The 18,807-nt window shown below is 41.0% G+C and overlaps 2 protein-coding genes and 1 pseudogene across 3 annotated transcripts in view; 2 read left to right on the top strand and 1 right to left on the bottom strand.

Annotated features, from left to right (window-relative positions):
• The window catches only part of LOC109093715 (E3 ubiquitin-protein ligase NEDD4-like), a 31,333-nt gene extending 19,421 nt beyond the window's left edge, over positions 1–11,912 (bottom strand). The window contains exons 1-5 of one of the 2 annotated variants that reach the window (XM_042744542.1): positions 11,647–11,912; positions 10,672–10,745; positions 9,293–9,371; positions 9,166–9,204; positions 5,986–6,039 (exon numbers count right to left, since the gene is read on the bottom strand). In XM_042744542.1, coding sequence (XP_042600476.1) covers positions 5,986–6,039; positions 9,166–9,204; positions 9,293–9,371; positions 10,672–10,745; positions 11,647–11,697 — 297 coding nt within the window. In that variant the 5' untranslated portion in view covers positions 11,698–11,912. Of the gene's footprint in view, positions 1–2,216; positions 3,784–5,985; positions 6,040–9,165; positions 9,205–9,292; positions 9,372–10,671; positions 10,746–11,646 lie in introns of those variants that run through there. The other variant, XM_042744541.1, reaches the window with a different exon arrangement.
• A 1,686-nt stretch (positions 11,913–13,598) lies between these two features.
• LOC109094058 lies at positions 13,599–14,574 on the top strand (annotated as a pseudogene).
• A 1,480-nt stretch (positions 14,575–16,054) lies between these two features.
• Positions 16,055–18,807, top strand: part of LOC109072518 (Wilms tumor protein 1-interacting protein homolog) — a 30,640-nt gene continuing 27,887 nt past the window's right edge. Inside the window, exon 1 of the mRNA XM_042744543.1 lies at positions 16,055–17,934. Coding sequence (XP_042600477.1) covers positions 16,677–17,934 — 1,258 coding nt within the window. The 5' untranslated portion in view covers positions 16,055–16,676. The remainder of the gene's footprint in view (positions 17,935–18,807) is intronic.

Here is an 18,807-nt window from a genome sequence, read left to right as displayed (position 1 = left end):
AGAATTTAATTTTTGGGGGGGCACTGAATATTGTTTTAAATAACTGGGGACCTTGGACTCAAAAGGCGTTTGCTATGAGTTGCATTTCTTACGTGTAGATACCATCTGACTGCAACTCATAACATAACACACTGAATCAAATTACTCTGAGAGGTTTCCAGATCCCCTGGCTGAGCACCAGCTCCGTTTCTTTGGAAAAGTGATACCAGGTAGAGTCCTGGACCATCATTATGTTATGCAAGATCCACAATAACATACTTTAGCGCAGAATATTGCATGCAGCTATGGAGCTGAATGATACTGTATTGTATTGCCTTGCTGTTGCAGCCATTTACCTGATGCACTCTCTAAACATCTGAATGAGCTACTGTATGAGAAGAACAATATGTTCATGTGTTTGAGACGGACAAACAACCAGCGTGCTGAAATTAGAGCCTTGAATTTAGATTAGATCACATAAGAGTGCAGCAGCATTAAAGGTAACAGCGCTGTTAATTGCTTGTGCGACCTGTTTCTAACACACTGTAAAATCAGAGACAAACAGAGTGAGTGCAAATGAAATAAGTGCAGTGAGCGAGACACCTGATGCTCTGAAAACATACCAAGGCTAAGCGAGCACCCGTTGGGCAGCGAGCATGTTATCCTTTACTGCAAAGGGACCGCGTGGTTTGGCCCCCGTCTCCCTGACACTCATCCTCTCCCCAATCAGCTGACCTTTGGCCCAACAGCTGACAGACAGCCATGTGCAGCCCCTGCATATCATGTTGAATCCTAAGAGCTCGCCAGCGTGGTACTCGGCCAGACTAACTGGAGTCAAGCAGAGTATTTTCGAAGTGGTGTATTTATAGACCTAGGGCTGGGGGGAGGCTTAGGGACCGCTGTCTATTATTATTCCAGAGGTAAATACATACAGTGATCCCTCAGAGTGTTAACAAATTATTAAAAACTGGAAAAGCCTCTAAAATGCAAGGTGCATGCAACTGGTTTAGCCACAATGTTTTTTTAAAGTGCATATCTATAAGCCGACCTGTCTAAATGGAAACGATCCAAGAGGTAAACACATACAGCGATCAATCAAAGTGTCAACAAATTAATTAAAACTGCAAAAGCCTCTAAAATGCGACATGCATGGATGAAACTGGTTTAATTACAATGCATTTTTAAAGTGCTTGTGTATAAGCCAACCTATCTAAATGAAAATGATACTATAGGTACATACACAGTCAGTCATCACTCAGAGTGTTAACAAATTAATAAAAACTGAAAAAGTCTGTCAAATGTAATATGCATGTAAGCAACTGGTTTAGCCACAATGCATTTTTAAAGTGCATGTCTATAAGCCAACCTGCCTAAATGAAAATTACCCCATAGGTAAATGCATACAGTGATCACTCTACCTGTTAACAAATTAATAAAAACAGAAAAGCCTCTAAAATGCAACATGCATGCAAGCAACTGGTTTAAATACAGTGCATTTTACAAAGTGTTTGTGTATAAGCCAACCTATCTGAATGGAAATTATCCCATAGGTACATTCATACAGTGATCACTCAGAGCGTTAAAAAACCCAGAAAAAGGCATGAAAATGTGACATGCATGCAACTGGTTTAATTACAATGCATTTTAAAATGTTGGTCTATAAGCCAAACTATCTTAATGGAAATTGTCCCATAGGTAAATACAAACAGGGAACAAAGTGTTAAATTAAAAAAACTGAAAAGCCTCAAAACTGCGACATGCATCCAAATGGTTTAGCTACAATGTATTTTTAAAGTGCTTGTCCATTAGCCAACCTGCCTAAAGGGATTTGTACATTGCAAATAAATTCTGCTCAATGTTTGTTCACAGTGATACACATAATTAATGATAACTAACACATGCAAAGGGACTGAAATTGCACTGGAATTTATTTGGGTATTTCACAATCCTATGTTGAAATGATGTGTATCTGCATATCTTTAAAACCGAAAAGCAAAGCTTCACATGCAAGATCAAGGGAAGAGAAGTTTCTGAATAGTTACGGTACATATTGTTCAATGTTCAATGACAAGAAAACAATCACCACTATCACTGGAAACTCACAAATCTACTCAATTTGACTGCAATTTTAGGGCAAAGTACTATTTACACTTACTGACTTTAACTTTGCATGTTTGAAGATAGAACTGAGTAAGTGTATTCTGATTTTTTACTTGCTAATAGATGGAAAGGCTTACGGTATCATTTTTCTCCGTGCAGGTTGGAACATGATCCATTTCACCGTTTATGCTGTTGTCCTGCAGGGTGTTTGATTTTCTTGCACTTGTGCCGTGAGATACGTGGATGTGTACGTGCTGAGGGCCATTTCTGGAGTGCACGTCTGCAGCATTTGAAACGTGACAAGAAATCTCAGCATTCACGCAGGGTACCTCCAAAGAAATACTCCTATGAAGGATGTGATGTGACCCTTTTCTTGAGGACTTATCCGATGTCGGAAAAGTGTCATGTCTTCTTTCCGTCGACGACGGCCTTCCGCTTGGCAGCATGCAGGCAGAGGTGCTCCGGAAAAGCCTGGCTTTCTGGGGTTCCGGGACGTTGTCGGTTTGTGGGCCCTCGAGAGGTCTGGAACAGTCGATGTTAACCTTTGTTTTGGCCAAACTTCCTTTCCCTGAGGGAAGCGGTCGCTGGCTTGCGAAGTGCAATAAAACGCTGGAGTGTCTTTCCATTCGCTCTGGTCCTGGCGGTTGCTCCGGAGGCACGCTGAAATGCACGATGGGTTTGGCGTCCCTGTGTTCTGCTGATGTACTGGTTTTGGAAAGCCGCAGACCATTAACTGCAGTGGCGACGGATCCCTTGGATGTTTCATCTTGCGACGCATCAACGCTGGACAGCTGCATCTGATGAGAGGTCTGAAAGGAACTTCGGGCAGATGGAGGCAGCGGAGGAATCATGGGAGATGCTACCGGACTGACGGGGGATGCCGGCGGCGTGGTGCATGGGCTCCGTGGGAAAATCACCAAGGACGAGCAACGGCGCAATGGTGCCCTCGCCTTCCTGCGAGAGATTGGCTTGCGATCTGGGACGTCTGCTTCGAATATGCTGTTGCTGCTGCAGTAGCCAGCATCGCTCGTGGTGCTGCTGCTGCATGAACCTCCATCTCCGCTTCCACTCTCGCAGCTGGCAAGCTCTCCATCTCCTCCGCAAGGCTGCAAGGAGACCTGCAGCATGCTTTTCTTGCTTCCGTTCACCTTAGGGATAAATACGGTGGAGTGCCGCTGTAAATTACCGTACTCTGGTGACAAGGGTGGCAAAGCCAGAGCCAGCTGTCCTGGAGTCACCTTCATGTGGAGGGAACTCTGCACCAGGCCCTCGCTAGAGCTACGGCCGGTATTTGTAAACCCGCTTTCCTCGGAGCGACCGGTGCAAGTCTCTGACAGTGGGTCAGTGTTGCTTCTCCGTGAAGCAAAATGCAGTCGCAGTTGTCTCGCCATGAAGTCAAGCCTTCCGGGGATCCGGTGGGACGCGGAACATGGCAAAGCCAAAACAAGCAAGTAAAAAATGAGCAGCAAAAAGCAACTGCTCCTGGTCCTGTTCTGCGATTGCAACCATTAACGGTTGCACATTGCAAAAATTGCAGCAGTGACACGCGGCATTCCTCCTCTGAAGCTAACTACCATGACAGGTCAAAGCACTATGAAGAACAGCTTGAGTTCTCTGAAGGATAAAGGCGAACTCTGAGAGCTTTACTGAAGCAACTGCTTCAGAAACCCTGCAAAGGGCTCTACTGTGCCAGACCTCTGGAGTGCCTCAGCTGTGCCTTCTGTAGTTTCGCAAGCGCTGATTCAGGCACGGGTGCCCTCCCTCCCTCCCCCAGCTGCTGGTCACCCCAGTGCAAAAAACAACAATCTGTGTGCATGCCAGGATGGAGGTGGAACAGCTCGCCTCTGTTCTAGCCAACCTCGACTCTGCCACCTCCTTCTTCAGCAGTGGCAGCCCAGTGTCTAAAGTTTCTAGTAAATTTGCACCCCTGCTAATATTTTTACCCCACCAGGATATAGTTACAGGAAATAAAGAGGAACGGGGTTTGGCATAATTTTAAGCTTTCTCAACAGCATCCACATTTAGTACATTGATACACAGATACGTGGGGAACCGGGTGTTACGAGCTGCTGAAACGGTCAAGCTCGTAAACTGAGCGTTTGGCTTATTTCTGCACTTCCAACCATGCACGGCTTGAACGCATGATAGCTTCATCTACAAATTTGAAAGAAGCAGAAGGAATTGAGCCTGTTTGTGCCAAAAAAGTGCCTCCAAATCAAATACTGAGCTTGTTGTGCCAGCTCTCATATGGACATGTGCCACATCACGTGTCATCTGACACCCGCTGTTGCAGCCATTTAAGACCATGCTTCTGTCAGAGAGAAATGCCATCTCATCAATCAGGGTCAGTTGCACGAGGGGTAAATGCAGCTACCACAGTGCACAGGACCAGTACGGGAAATCATCCTGCTCACAGCATGAACGTAAATTAAATATAAATGAGCATGAGTCAGGGATTTTTTCATTTTGTGCACTTGGAAAAGAACAAAGTTTTAGGATTTGGGAATTTTAAAACAAAGAAAAGGGGTAATTGCATGCATTTCAAATTGCAATGCAATATAAGTGAGAGTGAAGAAGGGATTTTTGCATTTTGTATACTTGGAAATGAAAAAGGTTTTAGGATTTTGGAACTCTAAAATAAAGAATAGAGGTAACTGCATGCATTTCAAATTGCAGTGCAATATAAGACTGAATAAGCTTTTTTTTTGCACTTGGAAATAAAGTTTTAGGATTTCTGAATTTTACAATAAAGATTAGGGGTAATTCCATGCATTTTAAATGTCAGTGTAATATAAGTGAGACTGAATCAGGGATTTTTGCATTTTTTGCACTTGGAAATAAAGGTTTAGGATTTCGGAATTCTACAATAAAGATTAGGGGTAGTTTCATGCATTTTAAATTGAAATGCAACATCAACGAGACTGAATAAATGATTTCTGCATTATGTGCACTTGGAAATGAACGTTTTAGGATTTTAAGATTCTAAAACAAAGAATGGGTTAACTGCATTTCAAATGAAAATGAAGCCTAGAAATGTTCTGCACAAAAAGAGATCTAAAATGATTTGTCATCCTTTTCTGTAAGCTAACACATTCCTCAGGAGATAGAAATAGCATGCATGCTTGGCTCATTCCAACAAACACATTCTAGCAATGACATGCCAGTTTGTCTTACATCCAGTAACCAGGTTAAGCTATCTGTCAAATGCAGGAAGGCGACTGTGGTTTATTATCTTATCAAAAGTTACTGTTTTTACATGAACACTGGTTCTTTTATGCAAGAGTTTGTTTAACCTTCCTCGCTATTCAGGGAGGACGCCGTCAGCGTGTGACGGAGCGAACCCCCCTAACACAGTCACGCCTCATTCACTTTTATGTGTTTTAAAGCAGTTACTTTTCACATTTAACAGCACCCAAAGGTAAATTTCAGTTCCCAGACCTGAGTTTTATGGTGGCTACTTGCAAAAAGGCATCCTTGTTCATTCATTACACACTGACGCTCAGGTAGCTGATGTTTTTACAAACCTGAACCAAACACTAACAAGCCAAATATATTTGATACTGCTGGCCTGTATAAGGTTTCATTACCATTTAACACATCTTCCATTATAAAGCTAAACAAGCAGTCCTGTCTAAAACCAATGCTACTGGTTAAGCCAATATATCTACATCAAGCAATACAAAAAAAAAAAGCAGATTACAATGCCATTTGGTGCCACTAATGGTGTGGAAATTACACATTACACCAATTTTGCAACTTCAGTAGCAGACTGGACAAAAAATGTATCAACTGGCAATAAGAAGTGTTTCTTGAGCAGCATATTAGAATGATTTCTGAAGGATCATGTGACACAAGACTGGAGTAATGATGCTGAAAATTCAGCTTTGATCACAGGAATAAACATACCAAACGATTTTCATCAAACACCTCCATCAGCAGGCGATGTCTCCTAGGATGCACCTGTGGGAGAAAACAAAAGACAAATAATATACAGTGAATTTATTGTCACATATTTAAAATAAATGATGTCTCGTTACAGGACAGATGATCTGTTCATCCTCTATTCATAACCCTTGACTTTAGGCTTGTAAATGGTCCGTGACTCAGAGTGTATCATTTAGCATTTCGTGAAGTCCCCGTGCTGGTATTTGGGCCAGTGGTCAGTATCACAAATAGGCCAGAACCTTTTATGCCACTGCCTGGATCTGGTTATGATTCATATTAAATATCAGGTACACTAGACTTTTTTTTTGCATGAAAAAAATAGGTTATTTTACACACATATATACAGCATTGTCCAAAAGTATGAAACCACATTGCAAGGTTTAAGATTTTGATATTTACAGATATGAAGTATTAAAACAAAGAACAGGTATGTAAAATGAATAAGAGATACTTCAGATTCTGCCTATTTCTAGGTCACCATTCAAAAAAATAAGCATGGCATTGATTAGTGACTCACTGAAACTCAAAATGCTCTTTTGGAACATCTCAATTTCTCAAATCATACTAAATATGAGCAGAACTCATTTTCAGTCTTCAGTATGCTTGATATAAACCACTGATGAGCCTTCATAACATCTTGAAATGGTTACTCTTAACACAGTCCTGTTTCCAGGGAACCTTACATGCATCTCTCTGTCCTTTCTGAGAAAATGAGCAATGTCTACAGAAGAGATACACACACCGCGTCAATAAATGCGTCATAGATAGTTATACAGAAGAGAAACGCACACCGAGAATGTAAGAGGCGCCCCTCATCTCAAATGCACCCCGAAACTCAACCCCTGACCTCTGACCCCAGAACATGTGACTGCACCTCTCTCTTTACATGCTGCCCAAACAGACTCTCATTTAATTAAATAGAGATTACTTAACTAGCAACATTAAGGGGAAAACATCACAAATCAATGTTCACTGTATGACCTGAAGTAAATAAAATGATAAAAAAATGATAATTTTCCACCTATTACAAAAAAAGTAAGTCATGCACAGTTTTCTAGCAGTTCCCTTGAATTTATAAATATAACATTAACTGTTTCTGAATTCTATGGATCACGACAATGAATCAACATTGAACTGACTTGAGCTAAATAACATAACCATTGTCTTCCACAAGGCTGCATACAGCTGAATTTGCTTCATAACTGATGAACTTTATGCTGAATTGAATCAAAACTGAACTGAAATGAACTTAACACACACTATGTCTTTTTAGAGCTGCTTTACATCAGAATTAGTTCGATAAATGATGGATTTTGATTTTGATTTTTTTTTTTTCTTGTTTTGAGAATCATTTTTCTGTTGATTTGAACAAATGTGATGATGTAAAATTGTAAAAAGAATTGTCTTGCTGTTTACCACTCCCTTGGTAACATCACTATTTTATATGCAAACTACATAAATACAATGCAAATAAGAAGCCCTACACATATGCAGAAGGTAATGCATTTCCCTGAACTTCGAGGAATTAAACCACATTTATCTCTCTGTAACCCCATCAGACCTCAGCTCAGGCTAAATGTGGGTCATGACTGAATTCAGCTGACTTTGTTCACAATCGAGCGATAGACTTCTGGGAGAGTTTAAAGGGATACTCCACCCCAAAATGAACATTTTGTCATTAATCACTTACCCCATGTCGTTCCAAACCCGTAAAAGCTTTGTTCGTCTTCGGAACACAATTTAAGATATTTGGGATGAAAACCTGGAGGCTTGAGACTGTCCCACAGACTGCCAAATAAATAACAGTGTCAAGGTCCAGGAAAGGTATGAAAGTCATCATCAGAATACTCCATCTGCCATCAGACGTGCAATCTGGGTTATAAGCCTCCAGGTTTTCATCCCAAATATCTTAAATTGTGTTCCGAAGACAAACAAAGCTTTTACGGGTTTGGAAAGACATGGGGGTAAGTGATTAATGACAGAATATTCATTTTGGGGTGGAGTATCCCTTTAAGTGAAGTTTCGAGCTGTATGCAGCTTTAGAAGAATTATCTGAATTAATTTTATGGGGCTCAAAATAAAACCATCGCACTGAGTTTTATTTCTGGTCATTTGACATCTAGCAGGACAGGCTCCTGCTGAACGCCACTTTTCCTCTATAAAGAAATGTGACGGCTCTGTGAAGCCAGACTGTAATTCTCAGGTTAGTATAAACACTGTCGAGAGAGCCGAGATAAACACTCGGGAGTTGCTATGCAGATGCGGTTTCTAAGGTATTCTCAATCTTTCTAAGCACTGCACATACTTGACCGAAGCATTATCACTCGTTCTGTCGTTTTTTTTTTTTTTTTTGGCTGTTCACATTATAGTCCATTAATATAAAATGCAAAAATGGTTTTATAAAACCCTTGAACTTTTAAACAGGCTTCCAATGCCGCAATATGAGCAGCCCGTATCGTATAACGTTTTCTATTATTACCAAACACAATGACTGCATCTGTTTAATATTAGTTCACAAGAACACATTACTGGAATCACTAACAATATCTGAATGTGATGAAGATGAACAGAGAGCTCAGTGAGTAAGAAACAACTAAAAACTGCGAAAACTGAAAGAGAGAAAAAAAAAATTTCACTATAAAAACAAAGCTTATTTTAAGACTAATTAAAATCGCTGAATTATTATTATGATGATATTTAAGCTAATTTTCAGATTTTTTTCTTGGTAGACATTTTTTTTTTTTTTTTTATTAAAATCAGCATAAATTAAAAGTACTATAAATTTTCAATATTGTAATAATGCATGTATTCCTCATTTGTAAGTCGCTTTATATAAAAGCATCTGCTAAATGAATAAATGTATTTAAATACTTTTATTGCATTACAGTATTGAAAGGGATTTTTGACTTAAAATATTTACTTTAAGTCTCCCTGAATTTGTATTTAATATTTTAATCATTTAACAATAGACCGCATGTTCACGGTTCACTGTTAACAATCTTTTTTATTATTATTATTATTATTATTATATTTATTTTTATGTTACATTTGAGTGATTTAATTATACTTTTTGGGGTGACATTTTTTGACAGTACAGCCAGATAACAAAAACACGATCTCTGTAAACACCCATTCACTTACTCTGAAGAAGAATTCCTCGTTCCACTTCGGATCCAATGTCTAAAAGAAAGACAGAAACACAGAGAAGTGTTGTTAAAAATCTTCAGACAAAACGATGAACGGTGTAGTGTAGAGTACACACACACACCTTTTTAATGGTTTTAGTCTGAAGACTGGTGATTTCTCCATTGACGGGGTCATAGAGAGAGATCTTTGTGTACGGATCACTGCGGATGAAAGGAAAACAAACAAATATCACACAAGCATTCAAGGAAAAAAGATTCCCAATCTCTGAATCATACAGGAAGTGGTACTAAATATTTTAGTAATGCAGTCAGGTTTTCCATTGTTAATCGCAGGATGTCATGTTATGATTACCAGTCGGATCTCTTTACAAGTATTCATCCCTATCCTGCAAATCCATTCAGATTAATAAACTTGAAGTCACATCACCAACTTAACCTACATGCATCAGGAGGAATCTTTCATTAGAGGTTTTTTGCTAAATATCTGGCCTTTTTTCATAGAAGTATTGAAGGAGAGATGACATCGCTCAGCACAGATATCGATTGCATACCTAGAGCTGTGTTATTTAGGTCAAAGTGAGCACGGCCGATCTGTCCGTACCCTCAAGGACGGCCGGGACATCTGCTAACACTGCCATCTACTGTACCGCCCTGACCAATGTGAATCGTGACACTACCATCGGCCTACAGTTCACTGCAAGCTATGCATAATATGAATTATTAGCATGCAGCTGCTTGTAAATACCTTTGGCAAAAAACTGCAATGTAATCACAAAGCAAAGCAAACCTAGATCTACTTAATGACTGTTAAGCTAAATCATTAAAAATCTAAAAAAAAAAAAACAACTGCAACCCATTTTACTTCTATAATGTGAAACACGATACTCATCTGGAACAGACTGATGATAAAAGTGGGCTTTCCATAGCAGAATGAAGCATGAGCTGAACAAACATGCACAATAAGACCAGAAATGCATATTAAGAAAGTAAACAATTTGTCAATTTGGATTTCATGCTGACTTCCTTAGTGGTATTCGTCCCTTGTCGTTATTTTTCAAAGAAGATTCAGCTAAATTCATCACGATGACGCTCAAGAATCCACAGCAAGGCTGAAATTCAATTATTAGGCTGTTAAAAAACACTATGAGTAATTTTAACAACATGTTTAGGAAGCCCGCAAGTGTGTCAGATTGTCTAAACGGAAGCTCCATTATGCATCTTACAGACCCATTATTTCCATTATTTCATCATACAGACAATTTCACGTTTTCATAACAAACTGATGGCACGTGAAGGTGATGCTGGCGGAGTGGGCACACAAAGCAAACCACTCATACACTTAATGTGCTGTACACTACCTGACTTTATAAAAATAAACACAGTACATTTTACTCAATATTTATGTTTTGAAAAGCCAGTTTGTATATTAGGAACCAGGCAGCATTATCGTCAAGCGTTGGCCGTTTAATCCGCCTGGTCATCATTTATGTGATATACTGACCTGGCACCCAGAATGTCTTTCTTGGCCAACCCGATTCCAGCAATGACTTTCAACCTTAAGATTCTGGATTCATCCTGAAAGGAAGCACAAACAGTCAATAAACATCAAGAATTAAACTCCTGGAGATGTGAGAATGGTTAAAACCGGATTAAAACGGCTTGATGGCTGCAGATGGATTTCCTTCTGAAACAGGAAGTTCCGGCGGGTCACTCTGACCCATAAGTGGGAGGGACAATCTTATTCCAGAGAGCATTTGATTGGCCAAAATGTGTATTAATTCAAAATAATGTAATCAATATTTCTGTTTTATTTCCCTGGGAGGAATTTTAAATTTCTTTCAAGTAAATATATCAAAATATTGATTACATCATCTCGCATTAATACACACTTTGACCAATCAATCTGCTTAGAAGTTGATTTAGTTTACTTTTAAGAGTAATTAACCATAAAGATGATGACATGCAAAACCCTTCAAGACATGTTTATTGATTACATCTCAAAAAGAGTGTCCAACATGATAGCAACACCCAAGAAAGCGCCACAAATAATAAATATAATGCAATAATATATGCCACAACCTGTGATCAGACAGAGTGTGATAAGCTTGTGACGTCATGTGGTGTGGCGTCACGTAAGCCCTCATAAGCTACAGTAGATGTTGCGCAATACTTTCGTCACAAGACAGTAATGAGCATGAAAGAAATGGATGTTTATCGCCAAACCGAACACAAATTTTCTTAATCGCAGGCAAACATGGTTGTGGGTCAGTTTTGTGCCATAATTAAACACTCAGCCCGTCATATTGATGATCGCGGTTATCATAACACAAAGTGGAGCAGAAGTTCCCGCCAGAAACCCACCGAGACAGTATCACACACGAGCTGTAGACTGCCACACAACTGTTGTTTACTCGATATAGCAGAATTTCTATGACTGATATGACACATCACATGATATGACAGCTGAAATAATTACCTCATCCGTCTGAAGTCCTCGAACCTCCGGGAGGAGCGCGGCCATGTTCATGTTTCGTGCCAGGATGCCAAACTGCGTCGAAATGAACGACCGAAAGACACAAATAAATCCCAACTGTCAACGAGTAGACCCCGCTTTAACGGAAATCGCTTCCCCTGGTTATGAGACGAGCGGAGAGGCGTTAACGGTAGCTTGTCAAACGCATCTTGGAAACTACGCCGTTGGACATCCTCTCAGAGCGCGCGCCCACCTCGACACGCCCCCACGACGTCGCTCACGCCCACTACGCTCTCGACCACGCCCCTTTCTTACTGAAGCTCTGTGATCATAACAACAGTGCTGTACACAGAAGCGCTTCTGACGTAAACATTATCTCTTCTCTTTAAATCTACATTTAAGTCAGCTCAGCTCATTTTTGTAAATTAGTCGTATTTAATGTTTATCATGATTTTTGTCATTAATGGCACCTGCGATAGTGTAGCCTATATAGAAAAATAAAATATCAACAACCATTTTCGGTATATAAAGCACTGAACGATAAATCGTGAGTTATTCCCAAACAAATTCGGAATATAAATCATGTAACACTTTTCTTGTAACGTATTACTGTATTAGCATACGTTTTATTCTTAAATATGTCATTATAGAGAAAAATACACAAAATAATTAATTGGCAAATTATTTAAAACAGCATGAATAGAATAGAATAGAATAGAATAGAATAGAATAGAATAGAATAAACAGTACTTGATATACTGAAAATGTGCTTTACTAAGGGACATCGGACAGAGTTCACCTTCAGCCAATCACAGCGAGGCATAGCTCACTCTTATCCAATGAAAACGTTCGACTGTGTAATCCCGCCCATTCACGCGATTTTATGACAATTTACAATCTTTAAATCTTTTTTTCGTATTAATTTCCACATAACCCTAATATCAGTCATAGTACCTAAACAAACCACTAGATGGCGCTATCATACTATATTATAGAACAGTAGATCCCAACTTTATTCCTGGAGACCCCTTAAAAGTACTTTACTTGACTTACTCAAAAATATTTGGATGTCTTTATCTGGCAAAACCATTTTTTGCTCTTGCAGTATTTTATGAACAAACTGATGAGTTCACCACATCCACATTTTGGCCTCCAGGAACAGGGCTGAAGACCCTGGCTATGGTTCTCAACTTTTTAAACGTATTATGAATATGTATTTAATGCAGTAACATTATAAATTGTTGCATGTTTTTATGTCAAGCCACATTTATTTATATAGTGCTTTATGCAATGTTTCAAAGCAGCATTAAATTAATAAACAGGAAAATATTTCAAAGTTATGAATATAATTTCAGCTATAAAACAGTTCTAAAATACACAATTTGCTGAAATTGTACTCACGCTCAGGCCATCCAAGATGTAGATGAGTTTGTTTCTTCATCAGATTTTGTTGAAATGTAGCATTGCATCACTTGCTCGCCAATGGATGCTCTGCAGTGAATGGGTGCCGCCAGAATGAGAGTCCAAACAGCTGATAAAAACATCACAATAATCCACAGCACTCCAGTTTATCAGTGAACATCTTGTGGAAACAAATCCATCATCAAGATGTAACTTTAAACCATTGTCCACAATCCAAAGTAATACTTCCTTCAATAAAAAAGTCCATCTCCTGTTGTCTCTCACATCAAGTTATGTGGATTACTTGTGACAGCACCCATTCACTACAGAGGATCCATTGGTAAGCAATTGATTGAATGCTTCATTTCTCCAAATCTGATGAACAAACAACCTCATATAAATCAGTAAATCAGTTTTTTGGATGAACTATTCCAGTAAAGCTTGATTGTTCTCTTTGTAAATGTGATTTCTCTTTCAGTCTTGCCTGTGCTCTTCTCAAAACCTCCTCAAACGCTGTGCTGTTTGACGTGAGGCCACCGAGCCAAGAGTTGCCGGAGGGTGTTGTATTCATGCCGGCAGATATCTGTGACTCGACTCAGGTGTAAAAAGCAGTTCGGGTGTGAACTGCGTGTTCCACATCGCCTCCTATGGGATGTCTGGACGGGAGCAGCTCGATCGAAAACTCATCGAAGAAGTGAACGTACAGGGAACAGAGAACATCCTCAGGGCTTGCGTGGCACACCGAGTTCCTCTTTTGGTTTACACGCGCACGTATAACGTAGTGTTTGGGGGTCAGAAGATTAAGGACGGTGATGAAAGTCTCTCTTACTTGCCCCTGCACCTGCATCCTGATCACTCTCCAGGACTAAGTCTGTAGCTGAGATGCAGGTGTTAAAAGCAAACAGTTCGCCTCTGAAAGGTAGCGCAGGTGTGCTACTTGCTCCCTGTGTCCAGCCGGTATATACGGCCCTGGTGAGGAAAGGCACTTGCAGTTAGTTACATTGAGAATGGCATCTTTAGGTTTGTGTACGGGGGATCCTGATAGTCTGGTGGAGTTTGTTCATGTGGATAATCTAGTGTCTGCACGCTTTAGCTGCCAAGGCGTTAACTGAAAAGCGTCAGCATCATGCCCCCGGTCAGCCCTATTTTATTTCTGATGGAAGGCCTGTGAATAACTGAGCTTTTCAGGCCTGTGGTGGAGGGTCTGGGATACTTATTTACCTCTTCACGTTTCTGACCGAGACGTTTCACCACGTCCTGGGGCGGATTTATAACTTCCAACCCCTGCTGACCTGTACTGAGGTCTACAAGACGGGCGTCACACACTATTCCAGTATGCGTAAGGCACGAGAAGAGCTGGGATACGAGCCTAAACTGTATGACCTGGAAGATGTTGTGCAATGGCTTCGAGGCAGAGGTCATGGGAAGAAGCGCAGCCAGTCATCAGTTAAGAAACTAATTTTAGATGTTGTTTTGGTGGTCGCATTTGCAGCAATGGCGCTCTCCTGCATTCTGGTTGTGGGACAGTGAAATGTGTGTATTTCATTTCAGTTCTGTGCTTTATGTGAGGTTTATACTGACCTGATTTGTTCATTTTTAAAACATATGTGCTCATATTAATGTACACGAAAGATGTATTGTTGTGAAATGTTGTAAAGAGACAAATAAGCTAAACTCTGATAAATATTTAATTTTATTTCCACTTTTGGAAGGGCAGCGTCCTTCCTTAGAGAGTTTGAGGTAAACATATTTTTGTGGATTTTAAACTATTAACAATATTAAAATGTATTTTTTGGTGTAAAAGAATGGTTACCAGAAAGTGTTTGCTGTATGTCATATGTTTTTTCAGTATAACAATTTAATGCAAAATGTAATTGAAAAAATGACAGGAATTTCAAAATGTATTTTTTTTGTGTGTCAGTTTGCTTCACTGACAGCAGCACTGAACACAACTTGATCATGTTTTTTCAGCATGATGTGAGATGATCTGAAAAGCATCTTGAGTTTTAGTCTGTACAAAGAATAACAAGATCATCATTGTCACTTATTTACTTACATTCGATTAGTGACATAGAAACAGTGCACTTATTTTTGTATTCTTTTTATGTTATGCCTTTGCTTTAAATTGCATTCATGCATTTTAATAATTAATACACTGCATACATTTTATCAATTCATGCTTTCTGGGAATTGAACCCATGACCTTGGCATTGCTATAGTCATGTTAGACTGTTTGAGTTATCCTGAAACACCAAAATCTTGAAACTTTCTGTTTATTTTCAGCTGTACGTGAATATCTATCCCGGATTTTCAGTTTAGAGTGTGTGAATATTCTATGATAAATATAAAAATACATATTTTTTTATAATATAATTATGCACAGGGTATGAATTATATTGTATAGACAAAATATCAAAACAAGTTCTCAAGTTCATACATTCCTCAAGTGTAGCTCACCATATGATTTATCAAAATGTTTTACAAACACACAATCAGTACAGTACTGTCTTCATTTACGACTATTGTTTTAGAAGTTAAAAAAAAATGTTTCACTTGAAAACCTTGATGCTATACTTACAATAAATCTCTCTTGCTTTGATGTTGTGCTATCTGATATTTTAAATGTGGCTCAAGTGTCAAAAAAATAAATAAATACTTGTGGCGGCCACTGTATGGTGACGGAAATGTAAGTTAGTGACAATAGCCTTTGTCACTGATGCACAATGAGATGTTTGGGATCTGCCCTTCCCCCAGATTCATCAAACCTTCACTTCACTGGTAAGTGCATGCTAGTACTGTTGTTTTTAGAGCACGAGTTACCTGGGAAACACAAGCCAGGTAGATTTTACAAACAGTATATAGAGACTTAAACAAGAGTATTACTTTAATACTCATTTTAGTCTCCCAAGAAGACGAACAATTCAGTGGCATAAAGGGTTGCTTGTTGTTTAAAGATGTTCAGTGTAGTTTTTAATTATTTTCTGTGGGCTGGTCTATGTGGTTAAATCTTTAATCTGTCCCGCTGGATGAAAGTGGACACACATAGACTCTCCAAAGGACTTTTTTTCAGGATTCTGCTCCCCCTTGCTGAGTTGCTCTCTATCATTGTTTCGCTCCGGCATTAACCACATTCCAGAGCGCCGCGGCGCAGCCCGTCTCCCTCCGCGCATTCCTCTCACACAAACGAGTCCCGCATGAATCGTTTGAGACACGCATACTCATCCGTCTACGTGTTCATCATCTCTCCTGTTTATTGATAATTTATTGGGGGGAATTTTAGGAGAGCTGGAATTGCTGGAAACGAGTTCGCAGGAACAATCACGGAAAATCAAAGCGATAAAATTCCTCCGCGCAGCGCGCCATTGACTGTAAAGACCTTTCAACTTTACAAAAACCTGAAATTGACAAACGCTCTCCTGAGTGGAAACATCGTCACGACGACCGTGTCGCCACAAATCGACAGGCGGGGAGCGTGCATCGTGACGAAATGACGGCGAAGGAGTAAGCAATCGCGAACAGGCAACGATGGTTCGCCTGAGGCGGCGTTTTTCCGCGTAAAATGCAGTTTGTGTTGTAGTTGACTAACGTTAGTGCTCCGCGCGCTCCTCCGTTCAACTCGCATCAGAGACGACATGGATGGATATGACGAGGATCCGGCGAGCAAACTGATGGAAAACCTCTCCATATTTGACGTTTATCAAGACGGGATGTACGGGGAACCGAATCCCGATATGGCGAAAACTAAACGAATGAATGGCAGCTCCTCCGCGCACGCGAACAAAGTCTACGGCGCGGCTCCCCAGCGCTCCGTCAACGGGAACCGACCCTCAGTGCCTCTCGATTTCTGTTCTCCGCAAAGGGACGCGGTTTATCCCGATCCCGACGCGTACTGCACCAAATCTGAAGTTGCCTTGCCGTGTTACAGCGGCGCGTCGGAGCGTCTCAGGAGATACACGCAAGCGGAGGTGCAGGCGCACCGGTACAGCGCTGGATGCGCCTACGACGCGCTCATTCTGGGCAAGCAGGTGAGGAGCAACAGCTTATGCATGGCCACGAGCCCCCGGTCCAGTCTGGCTTCGTCGCACTCGTCGCAAGACCAGAGCAAACACACCAGCCCGAGGTCGAGCATCAGCAGCCCGCGGTCCAGCCTGGTGTCACCGGGACAGGAGAAGTACTGCGAGGGGAACGGCGTGATCAGCCCCCGCTCGAGTTACGCCAGCACGGCCAGCGACACCAGCAAACACTCCAGCCCCAGAACCAGCCTCAACAGCTACGACTGCGGGAGCAAACCGAGCAGTAACCGAACCAGCGGCATCAGCATGGGCTACGACCAGCGGCACATCAGCCCCAGATCGAGCACCACAAGCCCGCGCTCCAGCTACTCGCCCGCGGGGAACCACGAACCGGAGAGCGGCGTGGTGCACGGCATCCCCATGACCAGCCCCCGGTCCAGCATCTGCAGCCAGGACGGCGGCGGGGTCGCGCGACTCGCCGCGGCGGCAAACTGCGTAGTCAGTCCTCGCTCGAGCATCTCCAGCCACAGCTCCAGGAGCTCGCGGAGCTCCATGAGCGCGTATCCCGAGCTCCAGCACTCCATGCTGGGACCCGGTTTGCCGGAGGACGCGCTGCTGCAGGACTTCGCGGAGCCAAACGGCCTCCACAACAACCGCGTCCACCTCCAATCGTTCCCCGAGCCGCAGCAGCAGAACTCAGACGTCAACATCGCGTTTAGCTACGGGAAGATGGGCCCCGGGGGGCAGCGCTTAAAGCTGCCGTACCAGGTCACTCCATCCCGGGACAGTGGCCCCAGTCCTGCGGAGCGGCGCCTGGAGGCCCTCACCCTGGAGCTGGAGAAGGAACTCGAGATGCACATGAAAAAGGAATATTTTGGTGAGTAGATCATGCAGGGTCTTAATACACTTCTAATTAGTTCAGTGCACATTAAAGTTCTGGACAGATAAGAACATTTCCCTTTTATTTTTCCTTTGTGCCTTTTGGCTATAGCTACATAAAACGTGGTTTTGAATAAACTTTTCCAGAATTGTTTGGTGGAAAGTCATATTCACACCTTGACACGCTCAAACCTAGTACTGTCAAACAATTAATCGCAATTAATATATATATAAAATATGTAAACATACTTTTCTTAAATATATACATGCATGCATGTATGTATATTTATATATGTAATAAATAAACACAGTACACACACACACACATATTATGTAAACAAAAACTTTTATTTTGGATGTGATTAATCACGATTAATTACTTGACAGCACTACACAAACCCCGTTTAGCGGAGCCAGCAGCACAGAGCAGCCTTTGTGCTGCACTTATTAAAGTATCATTAGGGTGTGGGAAAACAGGTGTAAATCATGTTTTGTCAATGAATCAGTGTGCTTTCCAGACAAGAGTGTTACACTTTGAGCACCGCTTTAATCACATTATCATTATTTATCTTTGAGCTGGTTAAATCGTCATTCATCCAGACTTTTTCGCCCAGAGGCATCGTGCAAAACACGCCAAATTTCCAAAACCTGGATCATCTCACAAAGCATGCTGCAACATACTGTAGACTGAAGTCACTGTCATTTCATTCATCACATCATGCAAAACATAATGCAGTTTTAATTCTCAAAAGGAGGCTTAATGGCTCTGAGTTGTTTTCTTTAATGATTAACTTTTATGGGTATTTCTCCCAATTTAAGTTCCATAGGAGAAACAATTATAGAGATGACTTAACAACAGACATGCAAGTTA

This window comes from Cyprinus carpio, chromosome B18, assembly GCF_018340385.1.
Source record: "Cyprinus carpio isolate SPL01 chromosome B18, ASM1834038v1, whole genome shotgun sequence".
Classification (NCBI taxonomy): Eukaryota; Metazoa; Chordata; class Actinopteri; order Cypriniformes; family Cyprinidae; genus Cyprinus; species Cyprinus carpio.
This window is presented reverse-complemented; position numbering and strand designations above follow the sequence as displayed.